Genomic DNA, 24,079 nt, shown 5'->3' with positions numbered 1-24,079 from the left:
AGTGACGACTGAAGAAGTTGAAAAGGGGCTAGATGAGAAAGGGCATTGTAAATACCAGGTTACATAATTTTATCACCTTCTGTCTGTGAGGCATTGTGCTCAGTGCTGAGGATAAAGAAGTAACGTGGCCTCCCTGCTGCAGCTTAGTCTAGAAAACAATGTCCAGGGAAACCAAGAAACAGGTTTTTTCAGCAGTTTGATGCATGACCTTTCCTGTCTCTGGTTCTGTTGCCTGTATCAGAAATGCTTTCTACGTTCCCTCTCCTCATCCATCCCTCACCTAGCTCATTCCTTTCTCAGGTCTTGGCTGCTCCAGGCAGCCTTCTCTTACTGCCGAGACTAAGTCAATCAGTTCCCCGTGTTATATACTTCAAAGCATGCTGGGATTCTTCCTGTCAACTGCACTTAGAATTCTCTTTGAACCTGTCTTGTTCACCACTGTATCTCCAGCACTAATCACAGTATAGAGTAGACCCTTAGTTAATGAATAAATTTTAGAACATAATTTAACCTTTCCTGATCACTCAGGCTGAATATAAGAAACCTAAATTATTATATTTATATATTTCAGGTATATAATAAGACTATGTGGTCTCTTCCTCATAGCTCCAAAAGGATATACATTTTAAGTACTTGTATCTTTATTTTTTTCTCTCCTCTCAAACCATAATTGTCACTTCCTACTACTTTCAAGTCTGTTTCTAGCAGATTCCAACTACTTCTAATTTGCAGCTAACCGCTGAGCTAAGCAGATAAATCCAGTTATAAAGGATGTAACTGGCACAAAACCAAGTAATAGTATATAGTTTTTCAGGAGTTTTCTCTGGGGTGGGGGAGTGGGAAGGAATGGGGATAAAGGGAGACAAGATGTTCTCTTATAAGTTAACTATTTAATATTACTGCATATTTTCTTTTGTTAACAAAGCCTTTTATTTTTGCTAAATTTGGATCATTCTATGCTAGAGTACAGATAACTGTTACTACGTTTCTTCATTCAAATAAACAGATGAAAAGAAAACTATGAAAGTAAACACTCCACTGTATAGGTAAAGAAAAGAATCAATTTTAAAAACTGGTCCAAAATATTAAGGAAAAAAATATTTGAGTTTGAAATTTTGAGTTTGAAAGTAGAATGTGTCTCACAATCAAAGGCTTAAAAGTACCTGGCAATATTCTTTTCTTTCTTAGTTGTACATGAAATAATCATGCACCTCATAACTGATGGCACCTCTGATTTGATGAAATGCAGTATATAATTTTACATAATAAAAATAATTCATCTATGATTTTCTCAATTAGATAATTCTGAATTATCTACTCACTATATTAGCACATTCCATCTCCCTTGTCCCACTAAAATGAAAAAACAAATGCTCATTAATGCTGCTGACAGGAGATAAAAACCAATATAAAGGAAAAAAGTAGTGATTTGGTTTCACTGCGAAATGTTACCATTTAAGAGACCAATGAATGAACCAAATTAAAATTGTGCTTAAGAAATCTTTAGTGAAATCCCTCAGAATCCGTATCTTCTGGGGAAAGTATCTATCTTAGCTATGATGTATGTAATCATGATAATAGTTAACAAAATCCTTTAATTATTCACTGTTGAATAAACAGAAATGGATCTCCTCCAGGTTCCTAAGGTCAACAATCTATGACCTGTTGTGGTCCTAAAATATGCGGGTGAAGTAGGGGTTTTAATTTAGTGTAAGTTAGAGCATTAGAATTCTCTACCAGCATTATTCTAATTTCTTGAATTACCAGCAACATAATCACTAATGTGACTTCCAAGTCCAAACTAGCATAATTACAAAAAAAAACTTGAAATTTTTCATTTAAACACAACTCTTAAAAATTAGATACAATCAATTTAGTCCGAGCTTTCCACAAAATAAAAACTCTCCAAAAAAAGATATACCATTTATTATTTTTTCTCCTCAGAGGCAAAAGTGTAAACAAGTTGCTTCTAGCAATGATTAAGTTATTTAAGTTCCTATAATTCTTAAATTTTTTCTCTCAAAATAACAGGAAAGCATCCCACTAGAGCTCATGAACAAAAATCAATGAGAAGTTCTAGAAAATATGCTAACAACAATGATAAAAAGTTCTGTTGACAAGGGATATTTTCTAAGAGATAAATAAACAAGAACTTAGACCTTACAATCATCATTGCAGGGTAAAAACACTAAGAAATTACTTTTTTTTTTTTTTTTTTTTACCTACCTTTGTCTGGGAACTATAAAGAGTGCCCGGACCAGCTTCTTCCTATTTGCTTTTGTGTTCATGTTCATGCAAAAATCCATTGCTGCCTATAGGAGAAAAAGCAAACTTTTTTCTTTAAAAAATCTCCATTTAGCTACTGAAAGCAGAAACCCTGCATGCTACAATGGATTTCTAATAGTTCCTAAACATTTCACAATGGTTTTAAGACACTAGTATTATAAGCATATCCCAAACTTTAAAGATCACTAAGCTTAAACTCCTCTCTCCTTATATATCTCAAAATATATGTTTCATAAACTTTTTAATTGCAACCTAGTGTTAGAAACAGAACTTCAAGTGAGTAGATTGAAGACCCACCATGACATGTTTGGCCAATAACTATATGAAATGTGCAATCCATGCTTTTGATCTCATAAATCAATGTTAATATCAGGAAAGTTTTCTGGTAAAATGTACAAAGTAACAAGAAGCCAGGAACCAAGAAAATTACTAATGCTAATAAGGATAACCAAAAAAGAATAAAGACCAACTACGTATGAGACAAAGACACAGATTATCCCCAGAAACATGTAAAAGTGCTTCAACACTGAGTAAAAATGTTTACTGTCAACAATCAGATCTGATAACAAACTAAAGAAACCACATCATAGGACTACAATAAATACCCATAATTATTATTTAGTACAGCAATCCACTATTCTATATTTTAATAATGAAAATGTGTTCAATATTTCATCAATATGTCTAACATCTAATATAAGTGTAGAAGAAAAGCTATGAGAAGTGTATGTTCCGGGAAGCCATTAGAAAAAAAAACTATGAGTAGTTGGTATTTTTTAAATACAGGTATATATATTTTTTAAACATTATCAAAGATTTTCAATATACATGGTTTAAGAAAATAACAAGTTTAAGTTATACTTTACAAAGAAAAAAAACTATTATCAAATATCCTTTTGGGTATCTCAAGTATTTTCCTTCCATAGGTTCACATGATTATTTTATCATTAATCCCAATCTTTAGGTAGATTTGAGGATCAGGTAACAAAGATCCTCAGATTTCCCTACAAAGGGGTTCAACTCCTCAACAATACACTCACTGAAACACCTCCCATTTGATTAAAACTTTTGCTGAAAAAAAATGACACAGCTAATGGTGATTAGATTCAAACCCAGGAAACTAACTCACATTGAAAGTATTCACCAAGATTGAAACTGTCACTATTAGTCAAAAGTAAAACCAATGTAAATTTTTTCTTCTGCTTGTAAAGGGAGTATAATAAATTTTATTAAAGTTTATATTTTATAACATTAAAGCTTCTTACAGCTAATTAGAATAACAAAGAGAAAAGCTGAAAATATACTAAAGTTCCTTCAAGTAATTCACCCATATGAAACACTGAAAAATTCTAGACCAGTATAATAAAAATCCCAAAGGTCATGTACTCAGAAAAGAAAATTGGTCAACACTGGAAAACTTCACACACACACACATACCCCTCAAATCAACATTTTTTGAAAAATATAAAGAAAAAATTTTAATGGCTAATAATGGCCTATGTTTCAACATCAATTAGGAAACAAAAAATAAGATGTACTTCAATAACTATTTTAGAACATTATCCTTTAAAGGGCAATAAACACTTTTCCTACCACAATAATCAAAGGCCAGTTAGATGGAAGAAAACTACAATGCTCAAAACTATGCAAAGATTAGGAGTTCGTAAAACATGTAAATGCCTGGTACACATAGTGGTGGCTCAATAAATATGTAGAATAAATGAATAAAAGACTACATGAAAACTGCCAGAATTAATAAATTTGAGGAAATTAAAAAGAAAAAAAAAGCTTCACATGTATATTAATTCTTAGATTTAACCAGCCCTGCCCTTTGGGGAGAAACGAAAGCAAAGGAATCACTGGGGTGGTGTCTGTCTGCCCGGGTTACAAGTGCTGCCTGACAACTCAACAAGCAGTTTTTGAAAACTTGTTTCAAAACGTTGTTAAGTAAATGAAAGACAGTTCAACAATCATTTTTTATTTTTTTAAGTAAAAATAAACTCTTCTGATCATCAAATGCATGCAGAAATAAGCATCACCATGAATGACATTACCTGCAGAAGTCACCTAAAAGAAATCTTCACTTCGGGTTATATATTGTTACGTAAGTATTGAATTCAAAAGAATTCTTAGATTTTTCTATTTCCCAACTACGTTTCCCTCTTAACCCATTTGGACTTCTGCCAATATAGATGGAAAAAATTCCTTTCATGAGGAAGCTGACTCCCAGGAGGAACCCACTGGGGTGCAACAGGGCAGGGTAACCTCCTATTTTCCATCTGAACCTCCAAGAGCTAACCCAGAATTTGACATATGGTCATTACTGAGCTGGGCACTGCAGGATACTTTCCAATACAGATTCACATGAGATCTTCCCACTCAACTTTCAGGATAGCACTCAAAATGGCTGCAAGTGTGTGGCAGGCATGTCAAGGTATGTCTCATCCTGCTGATATCCAGTGAATATATGAAAATTTAGCAGGGGAAAAATTCAATCATATCCCAACCTTAGGAAAATAAGCAGTTGTTTAAAAGGTAGTCTCCGCTATATTCTACAAATGAAAGAAAAAAAGAGACTATCTCTTCAGAAAACAGACATAAATGTTGTAATTACTAAGTTTTTGAAAACTGTACATTGATCTAATTACTCCAAGAGGTGATTAGCCAATTTGGAATTTTTTTCAAGCCTATTTGATTATATGAATAGTTACTGAAACACATCTAAATTATTTGTAGAAGAGCTAAACAAGCTGAAAGTCAAAAAACAACTTGATGTCTGTAGTACTCTATAGGGAACCCTCAATGCATTATGGGGAGAAAAAAGGATAAAAGATTACATTACACCTTGACTTAAAAATGATTTAAAGCAATGATTTTCAAACTTTGGGTCTCAAAAGTCTTCTACACTCTTAAAAATTATTAAGGACCTGAAAGAACTTTGTTTTTGTGGGTTAATATGTTTATCAGCAGTTACTGTTTTAGAAGTTAAAACTGAGAAATTTTCAAAATATTAATTCACATAAAAATACCAATAAATCTATTAGTTAACATTTTTTGGAAATTTTTTTTAATGAAAAAAAATTTAGTGACAGAAGAGTGGTGTTCTTCTAGAAGATACCTTGGATTCTCATATCTATAGATTCTCGTATCTATTTATGCACTCAATCTGTTGTGACATGTTGTTTTGGATGAAGTATATGAAGAAACTCCAGGGACTTCTCTGGTGGTGCAGTGGTTAAGAATTCGCCTGCCAATGCAGGGGACACGGGTTTAAACCCTGGTCCGGGAGGATCCCACATGCGGTGGAGCAGTTAAGCCCGTGCACCACAACTACTGAGCCCACATGCTGCAACTACTGAAGCCTGAGCACCTGGAGCCTGTGCTCTGCAACAAGCCCACGTGCTGCAACTAGTGAAAGCCTGCACGCAGCAACAAAGACCCAACACAGCCAAAAATAAATAAATAAGTTTATTAAAAAAGAAAAAAGAAACTCCAGTTTCACACATATATGTAGCTGGAAAGGGAGGCATATTTTAATATTGTTTTCAGTAATTATAGATATTCTTTGATACTTCACCAAAACTTGACAAGTGGTAGTTTCTTCACCGTCAGTTGCAATGTGAAATCTGAAACTGTATCTATCAATCAACTTCTCATGCTCTGCTAGATTAAAATCCATTGGTCTATCTTGCACTGAGTGAATTTTTAATATCCAATCAAGATTTTGTTGACCTTATGTACTGGTAATTCAGAACAGTGGTTCACTGAGCTACGCAGATCTTCCGAACACTTACACAGTGTTTTTAAATTACATTACTTAACATCACCACTCATCTTATCAGGAAAGTTTCACCAATAAAGCCTCTTCAGAAAAGAACTGGGAAGATGTCAAGCTTATGGTGGTGAACATAAGTTTTCCAAAATTCTAATTTTTGCTGGAAACTCAAATTTGTCCACTGGCAATAAATACTTTTAACTGTTTCCCTTGAAGTGAGAGGCTCACGGGTTCATGTTAGAAAAATGTCTGCTAAACACCCACGTCTGAATAACCACAATTCGTCCATCAGTTCTTTCAAGTAAAAACGGTATTCTATGTAAAAAGCAACTAGTTTAGCTTGCAACTCAATCACACAAATGATTGAGGCAACCTTTTCTCGAGGCAACCTTGAGACAGTATATATCCTTCTTATTTTATCAAGTTAAAAGGAAGTGTACTCGAAGACTGAAATGAAACAAAATTACTCCAATTTTTATGGATTCATCAAAGAGATTCTTAAGTGAAAGTAGCATTGTTCTTTTAATTGATAATGCACAGCAGTGGCTACTAGTACAGTCTGCTACCCATGCGGCTTGATTCATGTTAAAATGCCAGCAGCTTTACCCATCACCACTTTTGCAAATGTCAAAAACAGTGAAAAAGTGGGGGAAAAAAGATCCTAGTATTAGTATGGAAAGAGTTTTGACCTTACAGACGCCCTGAAAGTGCCTCAGAAGACACCAGGAATCTACAGAGCATACTTTAAGAACTTCTGGTCTAACACAGTATTTCCCACACTGAGGAATCCCTATGTGAAGGGGAGAGGTATCAAGCTAACAGGATTCTAGAGACAGTTCCACCCCCAAACACAGCATCTACAAATTGGCTACCACTGTATGTGTTTATTTTGAATTCCCATATTAGATTCCATTTGAAGAAATGGTTCATTCTACAGCCACAACAGTCCAAAAACCATAGACGTTCCTAATTCGAGCTATCCTACAAGGTCTACATGCTTGAGTAAAGTCACCCAGAGGCAATCATACCTTGTCTATCAGATCACGGTTGACACAGTTGGGCAATTGCTGGAGAAAAGCATCTACTATGAGCTTGAGATGAGATCCAGTGCTGGCTTCTTCATCCTCTTGTTCTAATATGAAATTCATTTTTAAACAGGTTTAAAACTATATATACATAGACAATATAAGAATAAAAACATCGAGTAAGAAGTTATCTGGGGCATAGATAATCTAGAGCACTTTTCTTACTCATGAAAAAATGAAGCATTTTTTGAGATATTACCCTAGAAAGTGTGGGTATCTTTAGAATCATAACCCTAAATCACTACTGTCTTTCAGATATCAACTGTAAAAAGGCAAACTTTTACATGAAAAGTCATTTACATGATACGTAATAAGTTGCATGTAGTTTTATAGTAGATCTTCTATTTTTATCTGTCATGCATCCCTTCTCCCATGTCTTCAATTAACAGTATGATCATCGCTTGCCCTCGAAGGCAATCCATGGGATTCTGATGGGGAAGGGTGCTGTCCAAGCACAGACACCACCACTCCTCTCGGCCACAGGACTAGCCAAGTCCTTCCATGAGGCTTATACACAGACAGTGGGAGACAAGCCCTCTTTTCTTCTGATGTCACTAACTGGTTTGAGCCAAGGGTAGCCTCCAGCCATGCCTCCCTCCCTTCATGACATGGATAAACAGAATCTGCAGTAGGAAACAATGAAGCCCATAGAGAGACAGGCAATACTGACAGAAGGCATCTTTCTAATGAAGAATCCTAACTAATAAAGAAACTTGATGGGAAGTATTCAGGAAATAATTAACAATGTGCTATTTTTATTACTAAATATAAAACATTACTCAATTATAAAGATAAAATTACCACAGATGAACTGATATACTAATTGTCTTTTTATCTCTCAACTTTCAAATACACTTATGTTAAGACTGTAAAGATTATATCAGAATTAGAATACATTAAGGACAATGCTAGCAAGTAGAGAAGTGTAAGAAATATCTATTAAGATTCAGATTATCACTAAAGTTTGTAGTCACATAATATAGGACATGTAGTATTTCTGTTTCAAATCAAATTCCAAAAAAGTGATGGCCTAGAAACAACAGGAAAACAAGGAATAAAAGAGTAAAGACCCATATACTCAGGCAAGGGCTTTGTGTAGAAACACTAATCAAAACTTGGGAATTCCCCGGCGGTCCAGTGTTTAGGACTCCGTGCTCTCACTGCCGAGGGCCCGGGTTCAATCGCTGGTCAGGGAACTAACATCCCACAAGTTGCACAGTGTGGCCAAAAATAAGTAAAATAAAAAAGACGTTTAAAAAACAAAAAAACAACTAGTCAAAAATTAAAATTTTTGGCAATATTGTTTACCTTGCTCATCAAGAAGTTTCTTTGTAAGATCTTCAGCTTCATCTCCACCCTCTAGCTCCAAAGTGTCATCATTAATCTCTAGGTTCTCCAACTCAAGCTCCAAATCATCAGGACTTGATACCTCCTTATTATCCTTAGGTTCCTTTGCCTCTGTTTGAAATCAAAGAATCAGTACCTCTGAATTAAAAGTCATATTGAAAACCTGCTGCAAAAAACACAAAGACTTGGGCTTCCCTGGTGGCGCAGTGGTTGAGAGTCCGCCTGCCGATGCAGGGGACACGGGTTCATGCCGCGGAGTGGCTGAGCCATGGCCGCTGAGCCTGTGCATCCGGAGCCTGTGCTCCACAACGGGAGAGGCCACAACAGTGAGAGGCCCGTGTACCGCAAAAAAAAAAAAAAAAAAAAAAAGACTCACAAAATCTGCATCGTTTGTCTTAGAATCTACATTTATACCTGGCAAGAAATTTGATATATTCAGATTTTTTTTAATACATTATGCTCATTGAGAACAAAGACCATAACTTTTTTGATTGTGTATGCCATCTGTTCACTGAAGAAATGAACATATGGATGGATTGATGGATTGATGAATTGATGGATGGAGACATACATGGCATGAGGATCTGTGGTAAAGATGAGGGGAAGATAAAGCTGATGAGATAAAGTGGACTCAAATTAATTAAGATGTCCATATTATTCTGTCATTCATTTAATCCAGTGACTCAATGTTCGTATTACAAAACCAGTAAATAAAAAAAATTTTTACAAATATTATTTTGAAACTAATCTTTATAGCACTTTAATATAAAAAAATTTGTCCTCCACCATTTACCTTTGTAATCATCCTTGTTGGACTCTTTATTCTGACAACTTTTTTCATTATCTTTAAACAAGATGGCTGGAACAAAAGCTTTCAAATCAATGAGGTTCTCATAAAAATTCCGAGCATCTTCGTCTTCCCATATACCACCTTCCAAGTCATATTCTCCAGGTTTACCAGGTGTAAATATATCAATTCCAGGCCCATGCTCTACAATAAAATAAATCACAAGGAATTAAAACCAATAAACCTTGAATGTTTTGATTAACAGACACTTCTTCAATCCACAAGCACTCTGGACTGTCCATGTAACCATCTTTACCAGAAAATCACAAACTGTGTTTTAAGTAAAGCTCTAAACCAGGACAGACAAGAGGAAAGCGTAGGATAAAGATGCTTTTCTCTTAAATGTTTTAAGCAACTGATATGAGATTAAGTAGCCATTTGATATATTAGGCCCACCTTCATAAAACTTAAAACCAATATAAGAAATACATAAGCCTGGTCATTCCTAAACATCCAGCTTAAAGTCCCACCTCCCCTATGAAGCATTTTTTTAAGATTCGCAACCCTCTGTACCATTTATATCATAATTATCATCACAAGTTTATGGTTTATCTGACCATGAACCCTTAAGAAGCAACACTCCTTTTGGTATCTTACCATAAACCCTTAAGAAGCAACCCTCCTTTTGGTATTTACTTGGTATAAGACAGATTGCCATAAATGGTCAATTGATAAATAACTGGAAAGGAAGGGAAGGAATGATGAGGAAATACATAGATATTTCAGTAGAGAGTGGAAAACCATGTATAACACACACAAACACACACACACAGAGTCTACCTTACATACAACTACACTTTCTTAAACTCAGAACCTTAAAAGTAACTAATTTCCTACTTCATGATCATGAGACCATTCATGATTTTATCTATCCTCACTGTACATCTCTCCAAACTAGAAAATGATCCTGCAGATTAAAATTCACCCTGAGGGGTTCCCTGGTGGTGCAGGGGTTAAGAATCCTCCTGCCAATGCAGGAGACAAGAGTTCGAGCCCTGGTCCGGGAAGATCCCACATGCCGCAGAGCAACTAAGTCCGTGCGCCACAACTACTGAGCATGCGTCTAAAGCCCATATGCCACAACTACTGAAACCCGTGCACCTAGAGCCCATGCTCTGTAACAAGAGAAGCCACGGCAATGAGAAGCCCACGCACCGCAAGGAAGAGTAGCCCCCACTCACTGCAACTAGAGAAAAGCCCACGAGCAGCAACGAAGACCCAATGCAGCCAAAAATTAATCAATTAATTAATTAATTTTTTAAAAAAGAATCTAACAGAGCAGAAACCAGAATTTAAAACAAAACAAAACAAAACAAAACAAAAAATCCTGAAAGGGACATCCCTGGTGGCGCAGTGGTTAAGAATCCGCCTGCTAATGCAGGAGACATGGGTTCGAGCCCTGGTCCAGGAAGATCCCACATGCTGCGGAGCAACTAAGCCTGTGTGCCACAACTACTAAGCCTGCGCTCTGGAGCCTGCGAGCCACAACTACTGAGCCCACGTGCCACAACTACTGAAGCCAACGTGCCTAGAGTCTGTGCTCCGCAACAAGAGAAGCCACCACAACGAGAAGCCCGTGCACCGCAACTAAAAGTAGCTCCCGCTCCCCGCAACCAGAAAGCCCGCGTGTAGCAACAAAGACCCAACGCAGCCAAAAATGAATAAATAAATAAATAAGTAAATTTATTTTAAATAAAAAATAAAACTGATGGCAGAACTTTGTCAACTTTGTTACACAGCATTTACATTTACACTGTATTAGGTATTATAAGTAATCTACACGATGATTTAAAGTATACGGAAGGATGTGTGCAGGTTATATGCAAATACTAAGCCATTTTATATGAGGGACTTGAGCATCGTTGGAGGTCCTGGAACCAATACCCTGCATATACCAAGGAAGGACCATAAATGTATTCACAGTATACAATGGGTATTTTCTTATTGAGGATGTAAAATACAAAATACCTTCTTGTATTATAAAAGGACACTTTATAAATATTTCACTCTTAAGATTTTTAAGTAAATAGGATCTTCAGACAGTTTTAAGATTAATAATGTATTAACATTTATCTACCAAAAGTAATTTTTCAAGTAGTTGTTGTGATATGTTAGAATAGTATATTAGTAGCCTTACCAAAAAGGAAGTTTAAAACACCTTCAAAATAATATGGAAAGTAACTCATCTTACAAAATGATAAACAATTTATCTTATAAAACTGCAAAGTAGGCTTTAGTTCTAAGTAACAATTTAAGATAATATACCATTCAAAACAACTAAATTAGCTTAGTTGTTTGGCCTGAGGCAACCCAACACTGAAGCCTACCTGGGCTCTTTGGTGGGGCTAATGGCAGACTCTGGGATGGCTCACGCCAATGAGTACCTCCCAGAACTTCTGCTGCCAGTGTCCTAGTCCCCACGGTGAGCCACAGCCACACCCCACCTCTGCAGGAGACCCTCCAACACTAGCAGGCTTGTGGATGAATGGCTCTTGGTGCTGTAACCAGGAGTCAGTGCTGTGCCTCTGACGTGGGAGAGCCAACTTCAGGACACTGGTCCACAAGAAACCTCCCAGCGCCACGAAATATCAAATGGCTAAAATCTCCCAGAGATCTCCATCTCAACACCAACACCCAACTTCACTCAATGACCAGCAAGCTACAGTGCTGCACACCTTATACCAAACAACTAGCAAGACAGGAACACAACCCCACCCATAAGCAGAGAGGCTGCCTAAAATCATAAGGCCACAGACACCTCAAAACACACCACCAGACGTGGACCTGCCCACCAAAAGACAAGATCCAGCCTCATCCACCAGAACACAGGCACTAGTCCCCTCCACCAGGAAGCCTACACAACCCACTGAACCAACCTTAGCCACTGGGAACAGACACCAAAAACAACGGGAACTAAGAACATGCAGCCTGCAAAAAGGAGACCCCAAACACAGTAAGATAAGCAAAATGAGAAGACATAAAAACACACAGTAGATGAATGAGCAAGATAAAAACCCACCAGACCTAACAAATGAAGAGGAAATAGGCAGTCTACCTGAAAAAGGATTCAGAATGATGATAGTAAAGATGATCCAAAATCTTGGAAATAGAATAGACAAAATGCAAGAAACATTTAACAAGGACCTAGAAGTACTAAAGAGGAAACAAGCAATGATGAACAACACAATAAATGAAATTAAAAATACTCTAGAAGGGATCAATAGCAGAATAACTGAGGCAGAAGAATGGATAAGTGACCTGGAAGATAAAATAGTGGAAATAACTGCTGCAGAGCAGAATAAAGAAAAAAGAATGAAAAGAATTGAGGACAGTCTCAGAGACCTCTGGGACAACATTAAACGCACCAACATTCGAATTATATGGGCCCCAGAAGAAGAAGAGAAAAAGAAAGGGACTGAGAAAATATTTGAAGAGATTATAGTTGAAAACTTCCCTAATATGGGAAAGGAAATAGTTAATCAAGTCCAGGAAGCACAGAGAGTCCCATACAGGATAAATCCAAGGAGAAACACGCCAAGACACATATTAATCAAACTATCAAAAATTAAATACAAAGAAAACATATTAAAAGCAGCAAGGGAAAAACAACAAATAACACACAAGGGAATCCCCATAAGGTTAACAGCTGATCTTTCAGCAGAAACTCTGCAAGCCAGAAGGGAGTGGCAGGACATATTTTAAAGTGATGAAAGAGAAAACCCTACAACCAAGATTACTCTACCCAGCAAGGATCTCATTCAGCTTTGATGGAGAAATTAAAACGTTTACAGACAAGCAAAAGCTGAGAGAGTTCAGCACCACCAAACCAGCTTTACAACAAATGGTAAAGGAACTTCTCTAGGCAAGAAACACAAGAGAAGGAAAAGACCTAATAACAAACCCAAAAGAATTAAGAAAATGGGAATAGGAACATACATATCAATAACTACCTTAAATGTAAATGGATTAAATGCTTCCACCAAAAGACACAGACTGGCGGAACAGATACAAAAATAAGACCCATATATATGCTGTCTACAAGAGACCCACTTCAGACCTAGGGACACATACAGACTGAAAGTGAGGGGACGGAAAAAGATATTCCATGCAAATGGAAATCAAATGAAAGCTAGAGTAGCAATTCTCATATAAGACAAAACAGACTTTAAAATAAAGACTATTACAAGAGACAAAGAAGGACACTACATAATGATCAAGGGATCAATCCAAGAAGAAGATATAACAATTGTAAATATTTATGCACCCAACATAGGAGCACCTGAATACATAAGGCAAATACTAACAGCCATAAAACGGGAAATCGACAGTAACACATTCATAGTAGGGGACTTTAACACCCCACTTTCACCAATGGACAGATCATCCAAAATGAAAATAAATAAGGAAACACAAGCTTTAAATGATACATTAAACAAGATGGACTTAATTGATATTTATAGGACATTCCATCCAAAAACAACAGAATACACATTTTTCTCAAGTGCTCATGGAACATTCTCCAGGATAGATCATATCTTGGGTCACAAATCAAGCCTCCGTAAATTTAAGAAAACTGAAATTGTATCAAGTATCTTTTCTGACCACAATGCTATGAGACTAGATGTCAATTACAGGAAGAGATCTGTGAACACATGGAGGCTAAACAATACACTACTTAATAACAAAGTGATCACTGAAGAAATCAAAGAGGAAATCAAAAAATACCTAGAAACAAATGACAATGGAGACATGATGACCCAAAACCTATGGGATGCAGCAAAAGCAATTCTAAGAGGGAAGTTTATAGCAATACAATCCTACCTTAAGAAACAGGAAACAACTCGAATAGACAACCTAACCTTGCACCTAAAGCAATAGAGGAAGAAGAACAAAAACAACCCAGTTAGCAGAAGGAAAGAAATCATAAAGATCAGACCAGAAATAAATGAAAAAGAAATGAAGGAAACGATAGCAAAGATCAATAAAACTAAAAGCTGGTTCTTTGAGAAGATAAACAAAATTGATAAGCATTAGCCAGACTCATCAAGAAAAAAAAGGGAGAAGACTCAAATCAACAGAATTAGAAATGAAAAAGGAGAAGTAACAACTGACACTGCAGAAATACAAAAGATCATGAGAGATTACTACAAGCAACTCTATGCCAATAAAATGGACAACCTGGAAGAAATGGACAAATTCTTAGAAATGCACAACCTGCCAAGACTGAATCACGAAGAAATAGAAAATATGAACAGACCAATCACAAGCACTGTAATTGAAACTGTGATTTAAAAATCTTCCATCAAACAAAAGCCCAGGACCAGATGGCTTCACAGGCAAATTCTATCAAACATTTAGAGAAGAGCTAACACCTATCCTTCTGAAACTCTTCCAAAATATAGCAGAGGGAGGAACACTCCCAAACTCATTATACGAGGCCACCATCACCCTGATACCAAAACCAGACAAAGATGTCACAAAGAAAGAAAACTACAGGCCAATATCACTGATGAACATAGATGCAAAAATCCTCAACAAAATACTAGCAAACAGAATCCAACAGCACATTAAAAGGATCATACACCATGATCAAGTGGGGTTTATTCCAGGAATGCAAGGATTCTTCAATATACGCAAATCAGTCAATGTGATACACCATGTTAACAAATTGAAGGAGAAAAACCATATGATCATCTCAATAGGTGCAGAGAAAGCTTTCGACAAAATTCAACACCCATTTATGATAAAAACCCTGCAGAAAGTAGGCATAGAGGGAACTTTCCTCAACATAATAAAGGCCATATATGACAAACCCACAGCCAACATCGTCCTCAATCGTGAAAAACTGAAAGCATTTCCACTAAGATCAGGAACAAGATAAGGTTGCCCACTCTCACCACTATTATTCAACATAGTTTTGGAAGTTTTAGCCACAGCAATCAGAGAAGAAAAGGAAATAAAAGGAATCCAAATGGGAAAAGAAGTAAAGCTGTCAGTGTTTGCAGATGACACGATACTCTACATAGAGAATCCTAAAGATGCTATCAGAAAACTACTAGAGCTAATCAATGAATTTGGTAAAGTAGCAGGATACAAAATTAATGCACAGAAATCTCTGGCATTCCTATACACTAATGATGAAAAATCTGAAAGTGAAATTAAGAAAACACTCCCATTTACCACTGCAACAAAAAGAATAAAATACCTAGGAATAAACCTACCTAAGGAGACAAAAGACCTGTATGCAGAAAACTATAAGACACAGATGAAAGAAATTAAAGATGATACAAATAGATGGAGAGATATACCATGTTCTTGGATTGGAAGAATCAACATTGTGAAAATGACTCTACTACCCAAAGCAATCTACAGATTCAATGCAATCCCTATCAAGCTACCACTGGCATTTTTCACAGAACTAGAACAAAAAATTTCACAATTTGTATGGAAACACAAAAGACCCCGAATAGCCAAAGCAATCTTGAGAAAGAAAAACGGAGCTGGAGGAATCAGGCTCCCCTGCTTCAGACTATACTACAAAGCTACAGTAATCAAGACAGTATGGTACTGGCACAAAAACAGAAAGATAGATCAATGGAACAGGATAGAAAAACCAGAGATAAACCCACGGACATATGGTCACCTTATCTTTGATAAAGGAGGCAGGAATGTACAGTGGAGAAAGGACAGCCTCTTCAATAAGTGGTGCTGGGAAAACTGGACAGGGACATGTAAAAGTATGAGATTAGAACGCTCCCTAACACCATACACAAAAATAAGCTCAAAATGGATTAAAGAACCTAAATATAAGGCCAGAAACTATCAAACTCTTAGAGGAAAACATAGGTAGAACACTCTATGACATACATCACAGCAAGATCCTTTTGGACCCACCTCCTAGAGACATGGAAATAAAAACAAAAATAAACACATGGGACCTAATGAAACTTAAAAGCTTTTGCACAGCAAAGGAAACCATAAACAAGACCAAAAGACAACCCTCAGAATGGGAGAAAATATTTGCAAATGAAGCAACTGACAAAGGATTAATCTCCAAAATTTACAAGCAGCTCATGCAGCTCAATAACAAAAAAACAAACAACCCAATCCAAAAATGGGCAGAAGACCTAAATAGACATTTCTCCAAAGAAGATATACAGATTGCCAACAAACACATGAAAGAATGCTCAACATCATTAATCATTAGAGAAATGCAAATCAAAACTACAATGAGATATCATCTCACACCAGTCAGAATGGCCATCATCAAAAAATCTACAAACAATAAATGCTGGAGAGGGTGTGGAGAAAAGGGAACACTCCTGCACTGCTGCTGGGAATGTGAATTGGTACAGCCACTATGGAGAACAGCATGGAGGTTCCTTAAAAAACTAAAAATAGAATTACCATATGACCCAGCAATCCCACTACTGGGCATATAACCTGAGAAAACCATAATTCAAAAAGAGTCATGTACCAAAATGTTCATTGCAGCTCTATTTACAATAGCCAGGAGATGGAAGCAACCTAAGTGTCCATCATAGGATGAATGGATAAAGAAGATGTGGCACATATATACAATGGAATATTACTCAGCCATAAAAAGAAACGAAATTGAGTCATTTGTAGTGAGGTGGATGGACCTAGAGTCTGTCATACAGGGTGAAGTAAGTCAGAAAGAGAAAGACAAATACCATATGTTAACACATATATATGGAATCTAAGAAAAAAAAAAACGGTCATGAAGAACCTAGGGGTAAGACGGGAATAAAGAGAGACTTACTAGAAAATGGGCTTGAGGATATGGGGAAGGGGAAGCTAGGACGAAGTGAGAGAGTGGCATGGACATAAATACACTACCAAATGTAAAATAGATAGCTAGTGGGAAGCAGCCGCATAGCACAGGGAGATCAGCTCGGTGCTTTGTGACCACCTAGCGGTGTGGGATAGGGAGGGTGGGAGGGAGGGAGACGCAAGAGGGAAGAGATATGGGAACATATGTATATGTATAACTGATTCACTTTGTTATAAAGCAGAAACTAACACACCATTGTAAAGCAATTATATTCCAATAAAGATGTTAAAAATAAATAAATAAAATAAAGTAGAATCTCAGCCTTAAAGAAAAAAAACTAAATTACGAATAAAAATAAGCACAGAAATATTAGTATCGCAAATGTCTAATTCACCTTATTACCTATCCAAGAAATAAAGTAAATCTTTCTGTAGCTCCAAGTATGATTTAAGACAGGCCCCTGTTAGACACAATCTAAGGATATCTATTACAGAAGAACCTGAAGGGACTTCCCTGGTGGGGCAGTGGTTAAGAATCCAGCTGCCAATGCAGGGGACTCAGGTTCGAGCCCTGGTCCAGGAAGATCCCACATGCTGCGGAGCAACTAAGCTCGTGCACCACAACTACTGAGCCTGTGCTCTAGAGCTTGTGAGCCACAACTACTGAGCCCATGTGCTGCAACTACTGTAGGCTGCGCACCTAGAGCCTGTGCTCCACAACAAGAGAAGCCAACACGATGAGAAGTCTACAGACCACAAAGAAGAGTAGCCCCTGCTCACTGCAACTAGAGAAAGCCCAAGCACAGCAACGAAGACCCAATTCAGCCAAAAATTAAATAAATAAATTTATTATTAAAAAAGAAAAGAACCTGAAGAAATTCATCGTATCATCATATGAGTTAATTACTATTCTCTAAGTGCAAAGCGTTTTCCATTCAGTGAAGCATTTCAAGCAGATTTTCAATGTTCTTATTAGGTCTTAATACTACTTCTTCATTTAAAAAATTTTAAAGACATTTCAAAACATCCATTTTCAATATTACACATCTGAGAAGACTAAAGATATAAGTGATTACTGCCTACTAAAAAAAATCACAATGTTTGTTTTTAAGGATATCTTACCTTCTGGTGTTGGTTTGTCTTGAGGAAGATCTGGCATATTTTCATCCAAAAGGTCTGCTAAGGATTGAGAATTTGCCAGCAGCTTCTGATAAGACATAGCAAATTCCTCATACTGTTTATGTCTATCTTCGCTTAGCTCCCCTTTAGAATGTAGAATACGCCTATAAACAAATGATGAAATAATCTGATAATCTTATCAAAATAGATGGGATCATGTATTATTACATTGGGAATGTTCCAGAAAATCTGACTTTATCACACAAGCTTATTAACACAATCTTCTTTAACAACTTATTTTTAATACTTAACTTTCAAGACATATCTGAAATTAAAACTTGTACGTCAAATTCACCTAAACAATTAAAAATTTTTAAACAATTAAATTTTCACACTGGTTCTTCAGAAAACATGAAGTGTGATTAACACTTATGCTTGCAGAAATATAAAATTCAACAGTCTGCCACTAATTTTTAGTATTTTGTTACAGCCATATTCCCATCAGACATACAAGTTGGTTTTCAAAAATAGCACGTTATAGAAAGAACCAGTATCTTTAAACTCACACAATGATTTGATTCGAGATTATCTTGAAAAAGCCTACATCTTCCACGTAGTCAATTCTCAAGCTACTGTGCAAGCACTCGTTATTTATACATTTAACAAATATTAACTGAGCAAACCCACTTAATCAAGGCCAGGCCGCCCTGAGGAGCATTGGACACAAGTACTCCTGCACTCTGCAAACAGTTCACTAATAAGCCACCCATAATTAGAAATGTAAAACTAATGAAAATTTTCAAATTGCATAAAGTAAAAAATTTACTGTAGTAGTTTAGATGGTTGAAATGTCTATAGCTGGACCCAATTTTTCTATAACTAAATATTTATGTAGTAGTGTAACATCTGAAATTTATAAACCTTAATACAAATACAATATGGATTTCAAAAAGTCAATTATAAATTGAAAATTAAGTCATTTTCAAAAGTAATATTTAAAAGTATTTTTTACTCCTTGTTTTGAGTTTCCTTATGAACAGTGAAGAAAATGAGTTAGAGAGTTTTTTGTGTGTTATCTCCTTAAAAGTTACAGAAAATGAAGTAGAAAATCCATCCCTACACTTATTTATCCCTGCTTATTTGGAACAATTTCCAAAGTTTCCCATCTTATCCCATTCTTATTCACAGGAACTTTTGTTTAAATGCTACAATATTCCAAATATCAACATTTTCTATTTTTAGGAATAGCAGTTCCCATTTACAAGCACAAGATAGATCAATACAAAGATCAATTATTATTCATTAAATCCAATTCTTTTTTTCCCCAAATCTGGCCTATTAGGATCTAAAGTGAGAATTTTTCACTCACTTTCTTGTGATTTAAATACACATTAGACAATATCGTTCTACAAATAGATAAGTAAAATGCCAAGATAGTTTAACCATAATAATCCAGGCTAAAAAGTATTCCTCTAACAACACTGTCATTAAAGAAGTTTCTTTCTCTCTTCAAACATATATTTCAGACTAACTTTACAGGCAAAAAGAAAGTTTCTTTCAGTAAGTTTTATGAATGAATTTTTTTAATTAAAGCAAAAACCCAAGCATTTAAAAATATTCAAGCCATGAAAGAAATGACTGACATTACTTTAAATGAGCTTGTTAGAACTTTTTTGTTGTTGTTGTTAGAACTTTTAATTAGAAGTCATGTCATTTTTGAAGTTAAAAAAGCCATTAAAATTAAATAATTTGAATAAATAATACTCAAAGGCAGGCTACTCTAAAATGTTCTACAATTATTAGGAAAAATGTAAATTAATAAAAACTTGAGTTTATTCAGAAACAAATTATGTTAAAAGGGATAATAGTTCCAAGGGGATTTCAAAACCTCTAATGACAACTAAGATGCAAAGTTATTTCAGCTTGAAACGAAATTGGAAAATATCTCAAAATACCATGAACCTGGAACTTTATTTCTCTAACAAGTTGACATTCTGGTCATCTGAAGAACATACCCCCAGTTTAGGTTATACAATATTCACTAAGGATTTATGACATACAAGCTGTAGCAAGGTGGTGACTATTTTATCAGGACAGAAAATGAACTCTTTTTTCCAGTATCAACTTCACTTTCAAACTTTTGCCTGGGACTTTGCATGGGTAAATTAAAAGTGACTGAATTCTATGAGGGGTCCCCTTGTATGCATTCAGTTCCTTTCCATTTCCCCTGGAACCATATAAAACTTTGAAGCTTCAGAGATATTCCTCGTCCTCCCAAAACCTCAATTCCACGATTAAACTTTTAACAGTACTAATTTACCTAACTACTTAATTTATATGTGTTTAGGTTATTGTCTAATGAGAATAGTTGGGGGGGGTTAGATTTGGTTGACTGGTTTTCTAATTGAATCTTATACTACGCACTCAGAAAGCAGTACAGGATACCAATGAAATGGCATTAGAAGAGTTCTGTTATACACAAAACTTATATAGTCATATGTATTTTTTCCTCGACCACTTATTTAATATATATTTCCTAAACATCTGACAAATCCTATAGCATGTAATAAGACTACAGACTTCAAGCAAAGAAAGAACCCATAACAGGTACCTAAAAATTTTAAATCCCTAGTCATTTAGAGGTTCTAATGAAATTTAAATGAAACAGTTTCTAGCTAATGTACTATATGAGTCAGTTTTTATAAGTTTATGAAGTCCATATGGAAGTTTTTCAGTTTGATTAAATTTTAGACCTGTATGAGAGAACTAAATATACACAGCACCTTTGACCAGAGCACCTTTTCTGTACATCAGTATAAATCTCACCAAAATTTCTTATGTAAATTCCATGGGAATATATCACTAAGCAAAATCAAGCTACAGATATGATTCATCACATATCACTTTAATTACAATCTCTTCAGAAACACATCTATTACACAAAGCTGCTTTGAAGCCATTATTCTGAGACCGTCATAAACCAGAGGTCAGCAAACTTTTTCTGCAAAGCACCAGATAATAATTATTTTAAGCTTTGCAGACCATATGGTCTTTGTTGCGACTACTCAACTCTGCTGATATAGCACAAAAGCAGCCACAGACAATATGTAAACAAATGAGTGTGACTATGTTCCAATAAAACTTTATCTATGGACACTGAAGTCTGAACATCATATAGTTTTACTATTTCACAAAATGTTCTTTTGATTTTTTTGAACCATGTAAAAAGGTAAAGACCATTCTTAGCTCACCAGCTGTACAAAAACGAGTGGTGGGCCTAATCTGGCCTGCAGGCCATAGTTTGCCAATCCCTGTCATAACTGGAGATAACTGAGTATCACTGTTAAATATATTATAAACAAGTTCATTCTCTCTCCTGGTATCACTGAACGACAGGGAGGAAATGGTACCATAAAGATATGAAAAGTAAGCAATGAAAACAAAACTAATTCCAAGTCTTAGTCACTGTAATAAAAAAACAAGAAAGTAGACCTCCTTCACCCAAAATATGAGATATCACTATCTGGGAGGACCCCCTAAGGTACATCGATCCTTGATTTTTGGAGTGTTTTTTATATTACATTTAATATTAATTTTTTTTTTTTTTTTTGCGGTACGCGGGCCTCTCACTGCTGTGGCCTCTCCCGTTGCGGAGCACAGGCTCCGGACGCGCAGGCTCAGCGGCCATGGCTCACGGGCCCAGCCGCTCCGCGGCATGTGGGATCTTCCTGGACCAGGGCACGAACCCATGTCCCCTGCATCGGCAGGCGGACTCTCAACCACTGCGCCACCAGGGAAGCCCCCTACATTTAATATTAATTTAACTTAATATTGTAAAACTGACAGAAAATTTCAAATAGTCCATTCTGGAATCTAGCATTATATCTCATAAATAAGAAAAGCCACAGATGCCTCAAAAAATTCTAGCATTGAGACATTCGGTTTTCTTTTTTTTCATTTTTTTCATTTTTATTGTTATTGCCTGACTTTCTTGCTATTTCTTTTATTTTGTATAGTGTTTATTCTGTTTTGTATTGTTTTTAAAAATGAATTTTTAAAATAACCCATGAAAGTTTAAGAAGTTTAACATACAAATTTTCACAATCATAAAAAGGCACAAAGAGAAATTCTCATTCAAAAACCTTTCTGAAGGATTGAGCAGGCAATATACCATTAATGGTGAACTAACATTTATTGAATACTTACAATGTGCCAGATACTGTTATTAAATGCTTTTACACATATGAGTTCACTGCATTGTTGGCATGTACCTCAGAGGCAGAGTGCCACTGTTATCCCATTTTACAGAAGAGAAAACCAAAGCACAGAGATGTGAGATAACTTGCCCAAAGTTACAGAATGAGTAAATGACATCTAAAACTTGAACCCCAGCAGTCTGGCTCCAAAGTCCACTCTCGTAACTACTGGATTATACTGCCTCTCAAATAAAATTAAAATTATCCACTTGGTACCTTATTTTGAATTAGGATGTCTCTCAAATGCATATCAAAGGCAAGCCTTCCCACATTGAGGTTCTTGTTTTATATTCTCTTTTGGGTCCTTCTTTTGTTTGGATTTGACTTTGTAAGTCCTGAGTAGCTAATGAGTTTACTAGACACCTTAAAAATAAGTACTAGGACTTCCCTTGGTGGTGCAGTGGTTAAGAATCTGCCTGCCAATGCAAGGGACACAGGTTCGAGCCCTGGTCTGGGAAGATTCCACATGCCACAGAGCAGCTAAGCCCATGCGCCACAACTACTGAACCTGAGCTCTAGAGCCCACAAGCCACAACTACTGAGCCACGGGCCACAACTACTGAAGCCTACGCACCTAGAGCTCGTGCTCCGCAACAAGAGAAGCCACCATGATGAGAAGCCCGCGCACCACAACCGAGAGTAGCCCCTGCTCACTGCAACTAAAGAAAGCCCACGCACAGCAACGAAGACCCAACACAGCCAAAAAAAAACAAAACAAAAGAGTAACCCCCACTTGCCACAACTAGAGAAAGCCCACGCACAGCAACAAAGACCCAATGCAGACAAAAATAAATAATTAATTTTAAAAATACATAACATTAAAAATAATAATAATAAAAAAATAAGCACTAAATGCAGATGAAAATGAGTACTATGGAAGATGTGAAAAATACAGAATGAAAAGGTAGGAAAGAACCTGATTCTATCATTTGCTATCCAAGTCACATTGGGCAAGCTCTTTAATCCCTAACTCAGATCTATCACCTTCAAAATACAGTTATTTCTTTCAAGGGTACTGTGAGGATCAATTGAAATCATACATCTGATGCACTATATCAATGTAAAACAGTATTTTCGTGAAAAAAAAAAATGCCAGAGCTCACTGTAGAAAAAGCAAGAACTTCAATGCCAAGTATTATTTTGATCTTCTATTAGCCAAGTTAAAAAAGAAAAAAATCTTGAAAAGACCACAGAAAATCCATTTTAGCCTTGTTCTTATGCAGTAATGCGAAACAACATAGAACACATGGCCAAATCTTGAAAAAATAACCATGAAGCAGACCCATGAAAAACTACTAGGTTTCACTTTTCATCTCCTTTAGCGCCCTATCAAATTCTCATGAGAACTTAAATTTTCTTGTGGTTTCATTTTAGAATTTGGTCACAAATGTTGTACAATCTTATATGAAAAGAGACTAGCGCAATAGTTAAGCATAACTGTACCCAAAGATTTATTAACCAACTATGTCAAAGTCATTGACTCAGAATTAGAAAATATCTGGAAGGAGGTAACAATTTCGAAGCACTTATAAAATTGTTAAAGCCTCTTTAAGTCTAAAGCACAGTGATA

General features: G+C 36.0%; 1 protein-coding gene across 2 annotated transcripts in view; it reads right to left on the bottom strand.

The window, feature by feature from the left end:
- UPF2 (UPF2 regulator of nonsense mediated mRNA decay) overlaps window positions 1-24,079 on the bottom strand; it is a gene marked incomplete at its 3' end in the record, with an annotated part of 99,801 nt that overhangs the window by 61,392 nt on the left and 14,330 nt on the right. For both annotated transcript variants that reach the window (XM_081230096.1, XM_081230097.1), the window contains exons 4-8: window positions 18,257-18,417; window positions 9,287-9,484; window positions 8,455-8,604; window positions 7,090-7,193; window positions 2,227-2,312 (exon numbers count right to left, since the gene is read on the bottom strand). In XM_081230096.1, coding sequence (XP_081086222.1) covers window positions 2,227-2,312; window positions 7,090-7,193; window positions 8,455-8,604; window positions 9,287-9,484; window positions 18,257-18,417 — 699 coding nt within the window. The remainder of the gene's footprint in view (window positions 1-2,226; window positions 2,313-7,089; window positions 7,194-8,454; window positions 8,605-9,286; window positions 9,485-18,256; window positions 18,418-24,079) is intronic.

The sequence above is a fragment of the Mesoplodon bidens genome, assembly GCF_964165515.1.
Source record: "Mesoplodon bidens genome assembly, chromosome: 3".
Lineage (NCBI taxonomy): Eukaryota > Metazoa > Chordata > Mammalia > Artiodactyla > Ziphiidae > Mesoplodon > Mesoplodon bidens.
Note: the sequence above shows the minus strand (reverse complement) of the source record. Positions and strands in the feature narration are given on the sequence as shown.